The sequence below is a fragment of the Falco rusticolus genome, chromosome 4 (genome assembly GCF_015220075.1).
Source record: "Falco rusticolus isolate bFalRus1 chromosome 4, bFalRus1.pri, whole genome shotgun sequence".
Taxonomy (NCBI): domain Eukaryota; kingdom Metazoa; phylum Chordata; class Aves; order Falconiformes; family Falconidae; genus Falco; species Falco rusticolus.
The window spans coordinates 51358799-51377609 of NC_051190.1; the positions used below are offsets into that span (position 1 = coordinate 51358799).

Sequence of the window (18811 nt, forward strand, 5' to 3'; positions counted from 1 at the left end):
GAATTGGCAGCTTTCCTGTACTTGCTAATGTTGTTGAAATGATAATTCGAACTAGAATAGACCACCTAGGATGTAGTAACCTGATGGTAGGGCTAGAGCACAGCGAAGGAGAATAGCTTTTGCCAATTTTCAGCTGTTTGACCAAAATCTTACCTAAAAGATGACCCGATCGTTTATTAGCTGAAAATATCTTGGAAGATTATGCATAGGCTGCTGCTGAAGAAGCCAAGAGGTTTGGAGTGTTGTAATCAAAAAATAGGAGTTGGTAACGGGAAGCATGCAGGCGGTTGGGTGCTCATCTTGGGAAAGGACCTGTGTTAGGTGTATGGTTTGGGAAAGAATCAAGTGAATAATAGATGAGCAGGACTTGCAGATGAGCATGAAAATGTGAGTCATCTAATCCAACTTCGTGAATCTCCGCCATAATAAAACTTGATTCAATCAACAGATGTGGAGTAATGCTAATTGGACAGGAAAGTAAGAGTTCGTTGTCTAGGTGCTTAAGGTAACTATCTTTTTAAGGGACCAGAGTCAGTGAGTTCATGGCTTCATTGTGCACTTCTGGGGAAAAAAAATGCTGACATTGTTTTGGGAGCTGGTTTGCCTTTTGCTGAAATTGAATTGGGAGTGTGATAAAATATGGTCTATTTTTTTTTAGATTCAAATAATACCACAGCTAGATTTGTCTGTTGTATGCTGTATTGACAACTTAGGTCTATTCACTTAGCTGTAGAATGAAGAAAAATTCTGTGAAATGGAAAAATAGCAAATTGAAAACAGATTAAAGAAGGGAATTGTTGCATATCATTAGACTAGCTCTTACTTACAAGCTGCTTTTGAGACTGAAAATGTAACTAGATTAGATGCATTGTTGTATTCACTAGGGGACTAATAAAACTTGATTTCTAATATATTCACATCCTTGGTTCACATAATACCTTATTACTTCAGCCCCATCGTAATCATCCAGGCCCTCTATATCCCCAGTGATCCCTTTCATTGTGTATTGTGGGGAGTGTGGTATGTGTTAATTAGTACGTCTCTTTCAAATTTGATTAAAGTTAGTTGATAGGTTGATTTTTTTTTTTTCCACCGCCACCACCCCTCCTGTTAGAAAGCAGCAAGCTGATGGATGAGGCGCAGCATGCAGGCTCCAGCGGCAGGGAGGCACCTGGTGCTGTGCTGTGCCCTGCAGGTACGGGGCTGGGGCCGTGCCTTTCACCCAGCCTGGCAGTTTGCCAGTTTGGTATTTTTGTGAAGGTGAGAATTCAGAGGTCCTTGGAGAGTCTGAAGGCAAACCCCCTCAAACACGAAGATATTTTGAAATATGAAGAGAGTCTGTCTGCCACATCCCAATGGATCTTGCTTAGAAAGCAGAACAGCCTCTCTTCCTCAGGCATTTTGGTGGAAGTTGGTTAGGAATGCTTGGGAAGTCCGCAAGTGCCAGAGCCCTTCAGCTTCACAGTGGAGTTTGTGCAACTTCAGGGCAGGGGAGAAAATGGAAAAGCCCAGTTTCCTCGAGTGAGTTCAGCACTTAAACTCAGAGCCAGCCCTGGGGGGGTGTAAACAGTCACTTAGGGACCCTTCAGTCCGCACAGAGAGTCACTCACAAACTGGCTCTGTTTAGGTAGTTCTAAGATGTCTGGAGTTTGACTTTCCTTGACAAATCAGGACATCATCACAGAGGGAATCTCTGCTGGAAATACCCTCTGTTGCATGCAGCAGTCTCCAGAAATCTTCCTGACGTGCTGAAACTCTCAGCAGTTGCATTTTGTGTACGCTCACACACCATGTATTATATAAGTTTAAAAGATAATCCCTTATTGCATCACATTGGTCACGTTGAATCTGTGGTAAGTACTACAGAACTTCTATTGTATTCTATGTATTTCCTTGACTTTCACATTTTTAGGGCAATTGTGGTGTATTTATTGGACTTGTGAATCTTGGAGCTTTAATAGTCCAATACTTTCACGACAGACCTGTACAAACATTAGATGAGCAGCAGTTTTTCCTGCTCAGGTGCTAATTTGGGATCCTTTGAAACAAACCACAAACAAAACACAAATCTGTTAATTCCCTGACTGCGTGCCTGCCCATCAGTCTCCTGCACTCTTGGTGGAGATGCTGAACCTTGGATGAGGGAGGTAATGAAGTTCTTCCTGCTAGGGAAGGATGAGATACACTTGCAGAAAAAATCTGAAAGGTCTTTTTTTGCCCATCTTAGTCCTGTCGATGAATCTCTGGCTTCAGAGCTGTTGGCGTACAGCTTCCCAGTGCAGAGCCTGGCATGCGGCTGTAAGGAGGACTTCCCAGCTTCTCTCCCCTAACAACCTGCCAGTTCTGAGGAACCTCAGTGATGAATGCCACGGGGTTATTCTTCATTCGGGTATAAAGATGTTATTGGAGACTGAGACAGGTGCTGCCTGCTGGTCTGTCCAGCAGCTCTGCGGGAAGAACTGACCCGTTCAGGTGGTGTTAGAGACAGGTCCCCACACAGCTTGCGGTGACGGGCACCGGTGGGCAGGTGGGCAGCCTTCCAGAGGCTGCAGGGGGAAACACGTGACACCATTGCCTGTTCCGCTGTGTGGCTTTAACTCCAGGCTTTACCTTGGTCCTCACTGAGGTTTTCAAACATATTTCTGACCTTAATAGTGACTAAAAGTGTAACTGTTGGTTCAGTAGACCGTGAACAACATGCTAAGCTGGATGTCTTTAAAGTGATTGGCAAAAGCTGAAGAGATGGTAGGAAGCACAGTGATGAAAAGATCTGAAAAGACATTTATAAATGGAAGGGGAGGAAAAAATAAATCCTGCTTACAGCCTTTCTGGATTCAGAGGCAGAAGCAGTTAAGCCACATCTCTTAGCTAGAAGTTAACAGTGAAGCTTTTTTCCAGAAGAGCTTTGTTTAGCTTGGCCGTCGGTCTCTGGACACAGGTGGGGAACGTCTCCAGCAGTGAGCCACTTCTCACGGGCATGGCCGTGCCCGGTTCTGCTGGGCTGCAGAATTCCTTAGGACACACTGAAGAGCCAAAATCAGCCCAGAGGCCAGCACCCCTGGGCAGGTTCGGTGGGAGAGGAGCCAGGAGAGCCCCTCCAGAGAGGGGAGTGGTGGGCAGATTCCACAGAAAGCAAACATTTTCCAGTGGACAGCGTGCAACGCATAGCCAGGGAGGTGCGGTAGAAGCTTTTGCTGCTTCTCCCAGGGCTTTTCTTTCTGGGTCTGAGTTAGTGGTCATTTTGCCAGTCGTAGCAGGCGACGTGGATTGGTGGTTAAAGCTTTGAGCTTGAAGTAGGGCTCTGTTACCAGTTTGCCACAACATGGGGTTTCACTTGATGCCTCCTGCAGTGCAAGCCTGCGCTCTGCGTCCGGCTGCCTTCAGGTGGTCCTCTGGGACCTGGGTGTGATGAGGCTCTGCTCAGCCCCCTTGACCAGAAGTGTGTTGACATTCTGAGACACCAGCACTGATTTCACACGAGTCCCGTTGCTAGGTCCTCTCACACATTTTTGCTTTCACTTTTTTTGACTGAGCTTATTTTATTCTCTCCTTTTCTCTGGAGGGAAGACTTTCAAAACAGAAAAATAAAACTGGGTTCCAGTTTCAGTGTGAAAAACTGTACCTTGTAATTACAACAGGGGGAAAAAAAAAAATCCCAATTTCTTCATGTGTTACCAGCCTTGCTGCTGGTTGTATCATTGGAAGCACATTATTGATTTCTCTTTGGGCACTGTTCAGGTTATCTGTGAAATAAGTGCCTTGTGCTTCTGGTGTGTAATACAAGAAACTTTAAATTCTTGGAGGAAGAGTGATAGATAGGTATTAATAGCTGTCATTAACTTTTCCCTTCAGGGGGCATTTTCAACTAGTAAATAACTTCTGACCCAAAGCAGAAATGGAATGAGGAGGTAAGGACGCACCTTGCACTACAGCTGGTTGAGTAACTTCAATAACTCATTTTTCCCCAAATATACTTTGCATAATTTTCTGACAATGGTTGAAATAGTCAAAAGAATGGCTTTGTGAGTGATTTGGAGCTTGCATTTTTTCCAGTAAGTGTTGTGCATTTCATTATTTAAAACTTCTGGGTTTAAACTGAGCCTACCGGATGCGATTTACTTTCCTATTGGACTGTCTGCAGTTCCAGAATTTTTTTGGTACAGATAAGGATTTTGAGTTTGCTTCCTTTTTAGTAAATATTTCCTAAGAACTGTCAGTGCTTTCTTTTTATCCATCATACGTAATGAGCTTGCTGGCAGGAGACATGCAGGGAGCAGTGGGATGACAGGACAGCAGAGACACATGGGCGGTAAATGGGTTTGCAGTGTTCATCCACAGCGCTGTCATACGTGCATGGTTGTGGGGTTTGCAAGGTGTTACGGTGGTTGGTAATACAGAAACATTAAATCCGCGTTGGGTGCTTTGTGGTATATTCTTGACTGCATGAAAACCCAGCCAGGCAAGAGGCATTATGGGCTGGAATAATAAATAAGAGTCAGCCACAGGACAGCAGTTCCACTGGGAGTGCTGGATGATATTTTAGTGACTTGCACTGTGCTGTTGTCTTAACATCTGCAGAGCTTCTCCGGTAGGTCTGAGCAGCTCCCAACTCCTGACAAAAATTTATTATTGAAGATACATTAATATTTGGAGGTTACCGGTGGTGCTGCCCTGCAGAACGGTTGTCCTTGCTGGTGTGAGACACTAAGCAGCTTCTTGACAAAGTTATCTTCCATTGTACATGTTTTGTTGTGTGAAAATGATGGTGAGCCCTCAGCTGGGCAGTGTTTGGGGGGCTATGGGAGAGAGCCCAGCGCGGTCGGAGGTGTCAGACTTCGGCATGCCGGTGCCTCGGCTGTCGTCGCCCAGTGAGCCACACCGGAGGGGAGTGACAGAGCCACGGCGGGGTCTGTCAGCGAGGTGGAAATTCTGCCTCTCCCCCAAGATGCAATGCTAAATGAGTTATTGTGGTTAATTATTCACAGTTCTTGGCTGAGGGACTGTCTGCTGCAGCGCGTGTTGGGGGAGGACGTGCCGAAGGGAGGGCTGTGGCTGGGAGGGGGGCTAGCAGTGCAGATTTCCAGGTCTTCCAAAAACCGTTCCCAGTGGGAAGGAGCACACCTTGCAGTGCTGCGGAGCTGCTCTGCAGTGAAGCTAGCAGGCATTCCCTGGAACTCCGCTTGTTCCCCTATCAGGATGGTGAAACAATGAATGCAGTAGTAGAAGAGTGAGATTTCAGCAAGGCACATCCCCTGCAGATGCCAGAGGAACGTCGGCACGCAGCCTGCTTTGCTCCTGTCTGAAATCCTGGCCGAAGGAGAGGCTCCCGTCACGTAGCACCGGCTGCGTTTGCAGCTCCTCTCTGAACGGTGAATAGGGAGAGGTGTGCAGGAGGGTTGGAATCGGCTCCAAGCTCTGTGCATCATGCCCCGTCAGCTGCTACAGTGAAACAAAAATACTAAAACTGTTTTACCACTCCAGTGCCCCTCAAGCAGCAGATTTAATAGAGGTAGAGGCTTATTTAATAGAAATAAATACCTTGAAGATCCTTTAAAAAACATTCCTGAGCCTTTTCCCTGTAATGTGAATCTGCAATTGGCAGTTTTGCTAATAGTGGGATGCTTCAGAGCGCACATGAGGAAATGTCTACATCTCTAATGTGTAAAGGATTTTTTTAGTCTGCTAAATCTCATTTTATTGAACCTTTTGGCTTTATCTCTTCCTGCGTCTGTTGTTTTTTAAGCTCTCCCCCTTATGTAGGTCACTCTTCCACATTTTATGCTTGAGCCGCTGTCTTGAAGCGGTATCTCTTGTAAAATGAGAAAAAAACCCGCACAGTCCCTATAGAAATAAGACTTGCTTTTTGCCATAGTGGTGGTAGTCATTTCCCCTTGCTTAATCCCAGTTTGGGTAGTGCTCGATTACTGCTCTGCTTCAGCATTTTGGAGTTCTGGTATATAGAGAGGTGATAGGATTGTTCCTCTGCAAGTACTCGAAGCTAGCTTTAAGGTAAAATAGTTGCATACCGGGCCAGGAAGGCAAAAAATGGGCAGGCAGCCCTGCACACAAACACAGAGGAGCTTCTTGGCTTACGGGTGTCTTCAGAAAAACTGCAGTGCCGCCTCTTTTTCAATCTCCAAGATTTAAGAGAGAAAAAAAAAGCTCTGCAGCCAGCCCACTCCGTGTGGGAGGGTGCTTCCCAGCGAGCGCTCTTATGAGGTCCGGAGTCATGACATGCTTTGAATTTATCATAAAACAAATTTTTTTGAAGTTCATCTAATTTCTGTTTCGTGGTGGTTTTAGCTTGACTGTGGTTGACTGGAATATAAAACACAGTCCTTGAATCTTTGCGTCACTGCAGGTGTGACAGAATGCTTGCCCAGTGCCAGATCTTAGGACCTCATGTGAAGCCACCCAGGCTGTAGTAAGTCTGACCCAGCTTTAGGTATTTCAGAAGAGTTTTTTTTTTAATATTAATCACTTCATTAGTGCAGCAAGACTCTTGTAGGCATGTGGTGTTGGAAGGAGGACGGCCAAATTATACTTGGAGAGGTTGAGGCTCCTGTCAAGTGGCAGCGCCCAGCCTGGGAATTTCTCCGTTCTCAGCTTTTCTGGTATTCTGAAACACAGCTGTGGTGTTCCAGTTTTTACACTTTTTATTCCCCAATCAACCTTAATTTTGCCAGTAAATAACATCCCTCATAGCTGTGAATATCATCTTTGGCTACAAAGCCCTCTGCATCTTTGGGACGTATTTTATCCCCAGTTTCTGGTTCTGGCAAGATTCAGCCCCCGCTGCCCTTCTGCCCCCAGCACTTTGGGTTGCCCTGTACCTGCTTCTGCTGGTCTGCCTTTGCCTCTGCGTGCCGGTAGCTGCAACTGGTCCTTTTGGGGGGGGCTGGAAATGGAGGAGTTCATTAAAATGAAAGATCTGCTCAAGCCAGGGTTCTTCAGAGCATCGTAATGTTTTCTTGACTTACCAAGTGGCCACTGTTCTTGTGCGGTGCCCTTTCAGAGTACAACACTGGAGTCAAAGCGTGGGACGAGGATGAGGATAGGGCAGAGGAGGAAGCAGTGCTCATCTTGCTTGTGTGAGCTAGTCTAGATCCAGACACAGTTTCCAGCGTTAAAGCCAGGTATGCCAGCTCCATTGCTCTGTTCTCTGGCAAACCTGCCTTTTTGCAAGTAGGTTCTGAGTGTGTGCGCTGGGTCAGCCCAGTGGCTCACATCCTGGCTCTGGTCTGACAGCAAATGCTTCATGAAGACCATAAGAAACGGGGTGAAGCAGATCGAGCCTTCCCCAGCCACACACCTCAGGCGTGTCGACACTCAGTGCCTGGGGGGGGGGCTGCTTTGAACTGGTGTGTCCGTAGGCACCGACCTGCCCTCTGCAAGTTGATGTTAGCCAGTTCCACGGTGGAACTACTGGCAGCGTAGGCGTTGCGGTGGCCACCTTTAATCCTGGATTCAAATAGATACTAGATACAGGCTTCCTACTTGCTTTTCCCATACTTCCTATGTAATAGGCTGTCTGCTTCTTTCCACCATACAGACCTTCTCCCAGGTACCTTGACGGGCAGTAGTTGTATGCCGAAGTCTCTAGGCTGAGTCCATTTCTCCATTAAATATTATTTTGAGTCCACTGGAGGGCTTTAAACTGACCAGGATTATGCAGCCTGTCAGCATGGTGAGGCAGATGCTCGAATTCCCTCGTTGCCTATGAAGCGAGACCAGCCTGCAGTGGTTCTCTGCTCTGGGCTCACAGGAATAGGCTTATATTTGCAAAAGCAGCTGCTGAAGATAGAAGCTACTCTTGGAGGACTACTTGCACAGGTAAATGGAGCAGAAGAATAGAAAATTTTCCTGGAAAGTAACTACTTTGAGTTGAAGTCGTCGGGACATTTCACAGGTGAAGAGAACAGGGCATCAGCACTGAAGTGGCCAGATCAGCCCCCTTCTGTAGGAATTGAGATTACTACTGATATGGGATTTTTTTTTTTTTTCTTCACACATTTTGTTTTTAATATTTCACCCAGAACTTCCAGCAACTGAAATCCAGGCTGCTGTTTCATATGCTGTGACTGTAGTGCTGCCGGTCATCACATAGCATCGGGTGTGTCAGAAGTTCCCACATCTGCCTCATGCACGTTGGGGAAAATCCTGACTTCTGGAGCTTGACCAGCTGCCCTTTGCGGCCGCGTATCCAGACAGGCTGTGCTCCAGAGCTCATCTGTTTGGGCTGGGCTTGTATGTGCCCCCAGCTGGGTCCTTGCACGTAGGCAGCCTTGCAGCATGAGGGGAGCTGTTTGCTTGTCTGTCTGCCGCGCGTGTGTTTGAAGCTGCAGGGTGAAGTTTCCCAGAAGCTCAGCGCTAGCGCAGAACCGACTGCAAAGGGTCTGCAGGCGGGCAGCGGCTGGGCTGTTCGCAAACCCAGCGGCGTTTGTCTGTCAGCGGCGCTGGTCCTGTAGCTCTTAACCCACTTCTAATACTAATAGATTACTGTGTCTTTAAGTCTCAGCCAGTGCCTGGCTGTTGCTTTCAGTGACAGTGTGTTCATGTTGCCTGCCATGCCCTTTCTGCCCAGTCCTCATCTCGGAGTGAGCTGGACCAAAACAGATGCGCAGATGCTGGCAGCAGTAAATTCATGCCGTGTCTGCTTAAATCTTCGGTTATCTGCGTATTATCTGTGGATGTGCTGGAGGGACGGGCTGACAGAAGCCAAGTGAAATTCAGCCAGGACAGATGCTGAGTCCCGCAGCTGGGAGGACTAACCCCGAGCAGCATCCCCGGGGGTCCTGGTGGGCGGCGGGCTGAGCATGAGCTGGCAGGGACCAGCAGCATCCCCGGAGGGCAGGCAGCAGACCGGGGGGATGATTATCCTCCCACTGCTCGGCAGCTGGTAGAGCACATCTGGAGGATTGGGCCCCCCAGTATAAGAAAGGCATGGATTAAACTGGAGTGAGTTCAGCAGAGGTCCACCAAAGATGGTCCAAGGGCACTTTCCCCTCGGAGGGGCTGGGGGGACTGGGCTGGTTCAGCCTGGGGAGGGGAGGGCTTTGGAGGGACCTACCCTTAAGGTAGCCCTTCTACTACCTGTGAGGAGGGTTTGTCAAGGAGACAGACAGGCCTTTAGGGGTTTGTGGTGGGAGTAAGAGACACAAGCTGGAACACTGTTCACTATCCAGTTTCAACTGGATATAAGGAGATTAAGCACTGGAACACATACAGAGAGGTGGTTTGGGCTCCATTCCTGGTGCTTTTAGGTATCAGTTGGGTCCTGACAAAGCCCTGAGCAACCTGGTCTGACCTCAGAGCTGACCCTGCTACGAGAGGAGGTTGGACCAGAGACCTCCCGAGGTCCTTTCCAACCCAGGTTCTTCTGTGACGGCGATAACGCTTCTGTCCTCGTACAGCCTGCTGCTGCTGAGGGCGAGGGGAATGGGCCACGGTGAGGAATGTCCCACACAACTTGTCTGCAAAAGGGAAACCAGCCACTGGAGCTCCTGTGTATGGGGCTTGGTCACCTTGAGTTACCCACAAAGGCAGGCCATGTCATTTTAGGAACTGTCCCACCTTTTCTTCTTTAGGCTGTTGGCTGGAGGCATGAGGATTCCAAGGGGCTTCTTCAAAACCACCAATTCACCATCACCAAAGCAGAAAATATTTTGCTAATAGTGGGGACAAAGGAGGGGATTACAGGCTCCAATGTACACAGCTTTTCTGCTTGGCTGCTGCTGCTGCTCTTTAATGTATAGTGATGGAAATGCCGTGATGTGCACTGCAGGCCACTGATCAGCAATGGAGTGTGGCCAGGCATAAATTTTCAGAGCTCTTCTGTAAACGTTTGAGAAATCTGATGGTTTCGGTAGAGCTTCCTACCTGATGCTTTGGTGGTGCTGGCCTTGCTGCTGTGGCCAGGCAGCCCGGCCAGCACACGGGGCTCTGCCTTCTCACAGTTTGGTGCTTCGGAGTCCCTGTGAATTTAAGGTGGATCAGCACCTCTGCCACAGATCTCCAGGACCATATGAAGCCACTGTGCTGTGGTGGGTTAGATTCTTTTGCACTGGGACTTCTCGTGGCTCCAGTTTTGAAGCAAGTACTTGTTTACGCTGTCATCCTGCCCTGCCCTTTGGCAAGGATAGCCTGTCTTTCTCAAAGAGCAGGTTATCGGTTTAAAGTGCCATGGAGCTGCAGGCAGGGACCATCTGCCAAGTGCTTTCTGTATCAGAGATGTGCATCTTCTGGAGGGCTGTGGCTGGGCAGGGCAGACCTGCTGGGTTAGCAAAGGCACCAGCCACCAGGGAAGGGGAGCGAGTTCATCTCTGTTGCATTTTTGCTTTTTGGGCTGTTGTTGGGTAGGTATTCCTGCACGCTTGGAGCGCTCTTCAGTGGCTAGGGAGCTGTCTTCAGGGCAAGGATGGAGAAGGATTTGGAATGGCTGGTGGACTTCACCTCTGTGAGAAGGTGGGATGTGGCCCTCAGGCAGAGGTGTCTGTGCAGGCACTAAAGTAGTGACGGTTTCCCAAAGAGCAGGGTTTGCTTTTCATCACCAGGGTTATTTTAAAATGCAGATTATTACTAGTCTAGGTCATAAATTCCCAAGCATTCAGGCGTAGAGCAGCCCAGTGTTTCCTCTTCGGCCAAGCTCTGTCTTAGGCTGCTTTGTCTCCTGGCGGCTGGGGCTGTGCAGAGTTGCTGGTGGAGCCACACGGTCCTCCCTCCAGCTGGAGGATGCTCGCCAGGATCTGCAACCCACCTGTTTCAGGCAAGAGCTTGTGAGCTGGTGCAATTTCCTGACATCCTAGAAAATGGAAGTAACAGATAGCAATAAAATACTAATCAAAGCTCTTGTTTGGAAGCTGAACATAAGTAAGAGTTAATAGTGTTTATGCTAAAGTGTTGCCTTGGTCCCAAATCCAGCGCTCCCACTTCCTTGGCTTTTAACAGCTGGTGTGGCTGTGATGCTTTTCATGTACGTTGAGCCTTTTTTTTTTTTTTTTTTTTCTTTTGTTCAAGGGTTCTGTCGTTGCACTTTATTTCACATAATTGCCTGAGGTTTGGGGTGGAATGAGCTCTTCTGAAGGCAGCCTTTACAATCTGTGGCTAATAGCTGCTTTTCTAACTGAAATAGTGTAACTTTATGTAAGTGTGTAAAAGTAAATGTAATTGGATTATGTAAAATAATGTCTTCAGATGAGGTTTTAAAGCATCAATCAGCAAGTTGTAGGTGTCCAAAGCTGGGTGATTCTGACAGTTCCTTTATGCAGCTGGAACATAACGGTCTCCTACAGAGCTGCTCTGTCAGGAAGGCTCGTTGGAACCCTCCCTCACATCAGAACACAGGGTTTAAGAGTAGAAACTTCTGTACATCGAATTCTTAACTGTATGATTCCAGTTCTCCCATTAATTTAATCCGTCAGGCTTTGCGGCTGCTCTTTTTCATCAAGTGCCCTTATTTTGATGCCTTGTTGCTGTAGTGCAGTTTGTGTCCCCTGCCTTCACTCCTGTTGCTGTTGAATGCCCTTTTCGTAGGGGTTCCCCTGAAACGCTGGGGTTTGGCTGTGAGTGCTCCCCTCTGCTCGCTGCTCCCCTCCGCTCACTGCTCGTGCCGACGTTCGTGAGAGCTCAGCGCCCTGTGGCCCTTCTGAGGGAGGGGGTTGGCTTGGGGGGATGAAACGGCATTTCCTTTGGGGTTCGGGGCAAGTACAGAGCCAGCTCTCATGCACAAGGCTTGTTTTCTTTTTTTTCCTTCCCCTTGCTGCTCAGGGAACAACTGGGCTCTGGTTTGCTCTTCAGATCACCTCTGTGTTTCACATGTCTCACGGTCCTGTCTCCTGGCTGCTCTTGCAGGTCAGATGCCGGGGCCTGGTTCAATGATGCCTGGACAGCCCATGCCGGGCCGGATGATGCCGAGTGTGTCAGCCAACATCCACCCAGCCGGCGCCGGGCCCCCCCCACCTGGCATGTCACCGATGTCGGGAAATCTAATTGGACCTCGCGTTCCTCTAGCAGCTCCAAATGGCATGTGTAAGTGGATCTCCTGCAGGAAACCTTTCTGAGTATACCTGGTGTGGCTTTTCTGTCATTCACCTTGTTGCTGGAAAAGTTTTTACAGTTGAAACCTCTTTTATCTGCTGCAGGAATAATAGGATCTGTGCACGGTGGCTGTCAAAGGCTGGTGCCAGAGGTGTGCTTGAAGCTTTAAGTGCTTGTCTCCCCTCTAGGCATCCAAACATACTCATTGTCCTTTATTTTATTCATAACATCTCTTACTTTCTCTCTAATGACACTGAGGCTCTGTGGTCATCATCAAAAACCTCTCCTGACTTAGTCTGGAAGAATGAATGCACAGTAGAGGCTCAGGAATTAACTATATCTAAATCATGAAATAGTGGAGGTCAGAATGTAGTTCAGTTCAACACTACTGTACAGAAAACTTAGCGCTGTGAAATTAGGGAGAGGAAGTTCTAATTAGGAAGAAGCAAAAGGTATATTGGGAACATTCCTTAGATGGCATAAATATGTACACCTCCGAAAATGAAGTTGATTTATGCCAGTCAAAAAAAAAGCAGCTGAAGTCAGTAGCCACTGTGTGGGTGATACTTGAATGAGCGTGACAGTGTGGCCGAGCCCAGAAAGCAGAGGAGGAGCTGGCGTGGCTGGTGTGGGCTGCTCTGCCGAAAATCTGCCTCGAAAAAACTGTCTGTTATTTGCAGCCTGAGACAAGCTGCTGGTCTGCTTCAGCACAGCAGCTGTAACCCCAGAAACGTTGTGCAGCGTAACTGTGACCAGACAGGCAGGAATTGTAATCGCTTGTAGTACCTCTCCCAAAAAAGAATTTGGAAAAGCTATCCCATTTTGGCTTCAGCTGAAGTGAGTGGCTGAGGAGCACTGACTCACTGGTGTGAACCAGCACAAGCACGAAATACTCCATTCCAATGCTATTCTTGTTCACACGTTTGCTCCTTATTCTTTTGGTGTTCTAGCTTTACTAAGCTTTCCTTCTCTTTTCCTGAGTCTCTGCCTCTGGGAATATCTTATGTCAGGTTGTATTCCTGCTTGCTGTCTTCCCTTATCTTAATTTCTTTTCTTTTCTCCCCTACTAAACAAGTCAGTCATGTTCCATTAGCATCTCCTCTCTGTGCACGAAAGCCCGCCTTTTGTATCCTTCGTTTCTTTCCTCCTACTACTTGCTGCATCTGTAGATTCCTCTGCTTTAACCTACATATGCTGTTCAGAGCTTAAGTGCAGGCTCTGTTTATGTGAAATCTATTGTTCCATCTATTTTGAACTGAAAAGAGCCATAATCTAAAGGCTCAAGCACAGAGCTGGGAGATGAGAAATGCTAATTCCAGCTCAGAAAGTTGCGTCACGTGAACTTTGCCAGCCACTGAGCTGCATGCCTGTCATCTTTTCTGTTAAAAAAATGAGAATTTTCTTCTTCTTTCAGAGTCCACACAGCACCCAGCTGTGGAAAAGCACAATAAAACACGCAGTGGAGCTTCGTGTGAAGCTTAAGGGACGGGGGAGCCGCGCTCGTGGCCATCTCTGGGGCCAGTCCCTGCTGCTCTCTCCTTGCCCAGCCACGTCTCCCATGGCACACAGACATCTGGGAGCTGGCACCTGGTTCCTTTTCTGTGTTCAGCCCCTGCCAGTGTCCTGCTCACTGTTTCTCTGCTGGTTTTTTTTGCAGATCCCCCTCCTGCACAGCCACCTCCGCCCCCGGAAGGGGTGACCCCACCTCCGGCAGGAGCCCCGCCGGCCTCAGCCACTCCCTAAGCAGTCAAGGAAGAAGGAACTTCTACAGCAACGTAGTGGTGACCAAAAATGAATTCCTCAGTTACCTTCTGTTCCCTTGGGAGGTTTTCGCCTCCCGTTGGCCTGCCCCAGTCATGTATGTGCGCATATACATACACGTATACAAGCACATATACACAGCATCTTTTTTCCTTCCTCTCCCCACCGCTCGTAACCTGGCAGTACTTGGCACTCCTTTGGGAAAGCTTTAGATCAAAGATGCCAGTAGTGCCTCCATGTTGCTGGTGGGAAGTCCTTTACGCCTTGGTCTGCTTGCCTCCCAGAGCGTGCTCGGGTCTGGTTTCTTTCGTCTTGGTGTTTTGAGCTTTGGGTTCTCCTGAGGAGGGTAAAAAATAAAAATAAAAAAAAATCCACACGCTTCTAAGGTGGAGGCATTCACTGAGCTTTAGGATGTAGCGCATGCCCACTCTGCCTGTGATTTAATGTTTTGGGTTCTCCGGGTAGAGCAAAGCATCAAGATGGGATGTCAAACCAGTGTTTGAGCAGAGAAGGAAACCAAGGGTGCGCTGTAGCACAGAAGGTGCAGGGTTGCCAGCCGTGTTCATTACCGATTATCTGATCATTAAGGACAGTAGCCAAGTCCTGGGGCTGCCTCGCTAACTTATTAAAGAAAATGTTGATCCAGTGCGAATGAAGCCAGGAGTGAATCAATTGGAATAAAACCACTCAATGGTAGGAGTTTTCTTGCTCCGGTTTTTACCTTTCTTTTGCCTTTGAAGGTGGTAGTTGAACCTTCCCCGAGTAGTTTGGTACAGTAGCCAACTGAGGAATAAAACCATGATTTTTAGTCCCTCTTTTTGGAGCATATACTTTTTACTTTTTAAAATGAACAAAACAAAAAAAAGTAGATAGCGAAGAAGTGCTAGCATACGGGGTTGGGTTGGGATGGCTGAGATGCGAATGCCAGAACTACCTCCTGCAGACAGCCGAGGTGGGGTTGGCGGCCGCGGTACATGTCCCCGGGACAGCGCACCCATCGCCGCTGCTCGTGGAGCTGCCTTGGCCGGGGGCGGGCACGGCTGCAGTGGGCACATCGGGAGTGCTCGCTGAGCAGGACCAGCAGCGCAGTGCTGCCGGCACACACCTCCAGGCTGCCAGGACTGCTGTTTGCTCATCGGTACTGACTGCAGAAAGTCCTCTGCTGTCTGTGGTTCGGGTTCTCTGCTCTCTTCCTGGCGTTAAGAGGCTCTGACAGGTTTCCATGCCAGAGCTCTGTAGGCTGCTTGTTTATTTAGAGGGTGGCCTTCAGCAACCGAGTGCAAGGGGTGGGCTAAGGCTTGACTGGGCAGAGGTCTCCCAAATAACCTGAAACTACAGAACCACTTAAACGGTTTTTTTAAAAAAAAAAAAAAAAAAAAAAATTGCTTTGAAGAGCACTCAGGTGATTGCCTCATCAATGTTAATGGTTGAACTTCCCCGGTCCTGAGCGCACATGAGCATGGTGCAGTGACCATTTCTGGGCTGTCCGCACACCCGCTGCGCGCTCAGCCCGTTGCCACAGCCTGGTTACTTCCAGGGCTTAGGAGCGATGCTTCCCACCGCCAAGCTCTCAGAACCCACAGTGCCTAGCAGAGAGCGGTCAGGGCCTGCCTGCCTTCCACCTCCCACAGCGGAATTTCATCCCCAATGTTACCTTTCCCTCCAGGTCTTTGGGGTGAGCATGGGATTTTCTGGTTCAGACCGTAGTCCAGTTTAGAATAACCTCAGGTTGTTTTTAGCGTGATCAACTTCAAATATAAAGGATCCAGATGGAGACTATTTTTTACTGTACTAGTGATGATCCTACAGAGTACCTGAATTCTTGACACTGTTGTGTTTCTGTATAAATAATACATGTGCTGACTTTTTCATCTGATCCTATGTATAGGGCCGGTTTTATTCCTGCAACACAGCCACCCAATTTTGTGAAATAAAAAAAAAAAAAGTGGTTTTTGTACAAAGCTTGTGCCGGTTTGTCTGGAGTCTCCTTTTCCCCTCCCTGTGTAGTGTGGGTGGGAGTTCTGAATACGATCCAGGTCTGTTTTGGGGCTGCGTCTTGACTGCGATGGGGCAGGTGTGGAGCCGGGGCTGGTTACCGGCCGGCTGGGGACACCAGAGCGACGCAGGTGGGCGAAGGCCCTTCACAGTGCACTCGGCGATCTGCCGCTTTGGACAACGGCGTTTCAGATTTTAAAAGCTTAATGAATGTGGACGATTAAAACAGTGTTTTGAGGCCTAACGGGATTATTTCTGTTTGGTTCCTACTTTCCCACTGCCTTGCTGCGCGAGCTTGGGTGATTGCTCAGGCTTGTGTTCCCAGTCGAATCCCACACTTGAAAGGAGTCCTCTGCAGGGCAGGCTGTCATAGAGGAGGACTGGCTGCGCTGACCGCGCAGGGTCCCACTGTTCCTCTATTCTCGTACTGGCTTTGCTGTTAATTGTTTAATTGAGATGCCTGTTCAGATCTTTTGTCCTCTCCCACAGGGCTTCAGAGGCTGCCAGGATAGTTTGCCTTTTTGATTAAACTGAAACGGGGAATCCAATCTGGATTACATTCTAAATGCTCCTGCTGCTTCACCAAGTAAGAGCCTTTTCCTCTGAAGAAGCAAGAAGCATCCTCCTGGGCATCCTGTATGCGTGATGCCCGCGGTCCCCCCTTCCCTGTGGCTGAAGAAGGAAGGGCAGGGGGGTGGGGACCTCCGGGGCTGGGGGCCGGTGCTGAGCTCTGCCTTGGTGGGCCCCTTAGTGCTGCTGCTGCTTGGGGCAGGTGGGAAGGGCCGGAGGTTCTTGGTGCCTTTGCTGATGTCCTCAGCACGGCTCGTCCCATCCTGCCGCACCCTCCGTGACTTGTTTTTCCTCCTCTTGCCTCGAACGAAGACCTTTTTCCTAAGGAATGCAGAGAGTACGGTGGATCACAGCCCAGTTTTTGAACTGTTTTCTCTGTTTACCGGCCTTTGTGGCCGCAGAAGGGGCTAAGGCTGGGCTGCTGTCGTGACAGCGATGAGAAGGTGGTGCTGAGCGGAGCCTGAGGTGCAGCTTGGAGCACGCGTGGCTGGCTGGATCCCACAGCCGGTGAGGGGCTGGGGTCGCTCAGGCTGCAGTGGTGTGGGGTGGCACAGGCTGGCACAGGGCTACAGAGAGCAAATCCCTTCTGTTCACAGCCTCACGATGTGTTTCGGCCAGGGCTCTAAACTGTAGCTCTTCCACACTGGCTCAGCATCTGCTCCGAAACTGTGGTAGGGTGGTTTGGAGCCCAGGGTGTCATTAGGGTGAATGGGAGCCCACCTGCTCAGTGCTGAGCCCTTCTGTCCCCCAGACAACCTGCTGTCCCCCACTAATCCCCACTGCTGGGGGGGCGGGGGGGCGTTGCATCTTCAGCTGAAGAACCTGATGCTGCCGGAGCCAGGCGATCTGACACGCGGGTGAGTGCGCCCGGAGGGGCAATGGAACGGGTATGGGCATTCGCTCCCCTGCCAGCACTTGTCTCCTAAAGCTCCCTGCCGGGACCTGTCTGGTGGTCCCAGCCCCACCACGGGGTTCCTAAGAAGCTGGTTGTTCTGTGGGGTTTTTTCCCCCCTTGGCTGACTTAAAGGCAAAAATGCACATTAGGACGCCGAAGGAGTTTGGGGTTTCAGGGTCTGCAAGTCTGTGTTGTCCTCAGACACTTACTTCAATTCCTGCACCTTTCTCACGAGAAACTTGGAAATGCAGGATTTGGCAAGGCTGGAAATGGCTTTTCCAGTCCCACAGGTTTTATAGCAGTGGGTATGATGGGGGTGGCCCCGATGGGTGTTGCCAGCCAGAAGCGCCCATCCCATGCACTAATCCCCCAAATCCCAGTCAGAAACGCTGGGTCCCAGACAATTGGGTGGCAGCACGGATCTGGGTGACCTGCCAAAGGCTTGGCTCTGCTGGAGCCGGTCCCTTGCCCGGCTCTCTAGGAACAGTGTTGCCCTTTGTCTGTGCCGTGTCCTGCCCGGCCGTGTGCTGTCTGCATGGGCATGTCCCCTTTCACTGGAACCTCCTGCCACTGCCGGGGTCACCGTGCGGGGACCCTGGAGCTCCCGGGCAGCACCGTGTCGTCTGGAGGCTGCAATGGGAAACTGCAGGGCGATCATTTGGAAGTTGGGGTGGATTTTTTTTCCAATTCTCTCATTTTCTGTCCTTCTGAGTTGTGATTAAAAACCACCTGGTGCCTGACACAGCATCCAGTGCTGGGCTCCCAGTTCCAGAGGCAGGGAGCTACGGGAGAGGGGCCAGTGGGGGCTGCGAGGCTGATGAGGGGATGGGAGCATCCCCCGCAGGAGGGAAGGCCGAGAGGGCTGGAGAGGAGCAGACTGTTCAGCCTGGAGAGGAGCAGGCTCGGGGGCCCTTATCGATGCCCACAGGCGCCTCCAGGGCGGTGGCAGGAGGACGGGGCCAGGCTCCTGCCAGGGGTGCCCAGCGGCAGGACAAGGGGCAGCGGGCACAGGCTGCACCACAGGCAGCTCCTGCGGAACCTGGGGACAAACTTCTTTCCCCGGAGGGTGCCGGGCGCTGGCACAGGCTGCCCGGAGAGGCTGTGGGGTCTCCTTCTCTGGAGCCATCCCAACCCGCCGGGACGTGGCTCTGTGCAGCCTGCCCTGGGAGAGCTGCTTCAGCAGGGGGGTGGGCTGGGGGGGCTCCAGGGGGCCCTTCCAGCCCCGGCCAGGCTGCGATTCTGTGATTAACCAGCAGCTTTCCTAGCCTGCTGCCGGGTCTCTGGCACTGGGATGTTTGGCAACACTGGCGGTCGCCGTGCAGCAGCACCCAGGTTGCCCAGCCAGATCTGGCTGCCGAGCCATGCGGAGGAGCGGGTCCTTCCCAGGCCAGCACCTGCCACAGCGCAGGTTCAGCCCGAGTCCTGCTGGGGACCCTGAGGGATGTCTCCTCTTGGGGCACTAGTCTGCATGCTGTTGGAAGAGCCACTAGATCCCTGCAGGATCTGTTCCGTGGAAATCCATTGCTCCCTCCCAGCACTGGGGACCAGGACGCT

At 50.0% G+C, this 18811-nt stretch overlaps 1 protein-coding gene across 1 annotated transcript in view; it reads left to right on the forward strand.

The window, feature by feature from the left end:
- The window catches only part of SMARCC1 (SWI/SNF related, matrix associated, actin dependent regulator of chromatin subfamily c member 1), a 90635-nt gene extending 74872 nt beyond the window's left edge, over positions 1-15763 (forward strand). Inside the window, exons 27-28 of the mRNA XM_037384268.1 lie at positions 11851-12027; positions 13694-15763. Coding sequence (XP_037240165.1) covers positions 11851-12027; positions 13694-13779 — 263 coding nt within the window. The 3' untranslated portion in view covers positions 13780-15763. The remainder of the gene's footprint in view (positions 1-11850; positions 12028-13693) is intronic.
- The last annotated feature ends 3048 nt before the right edge of the window (positions 15764-18811 follow it).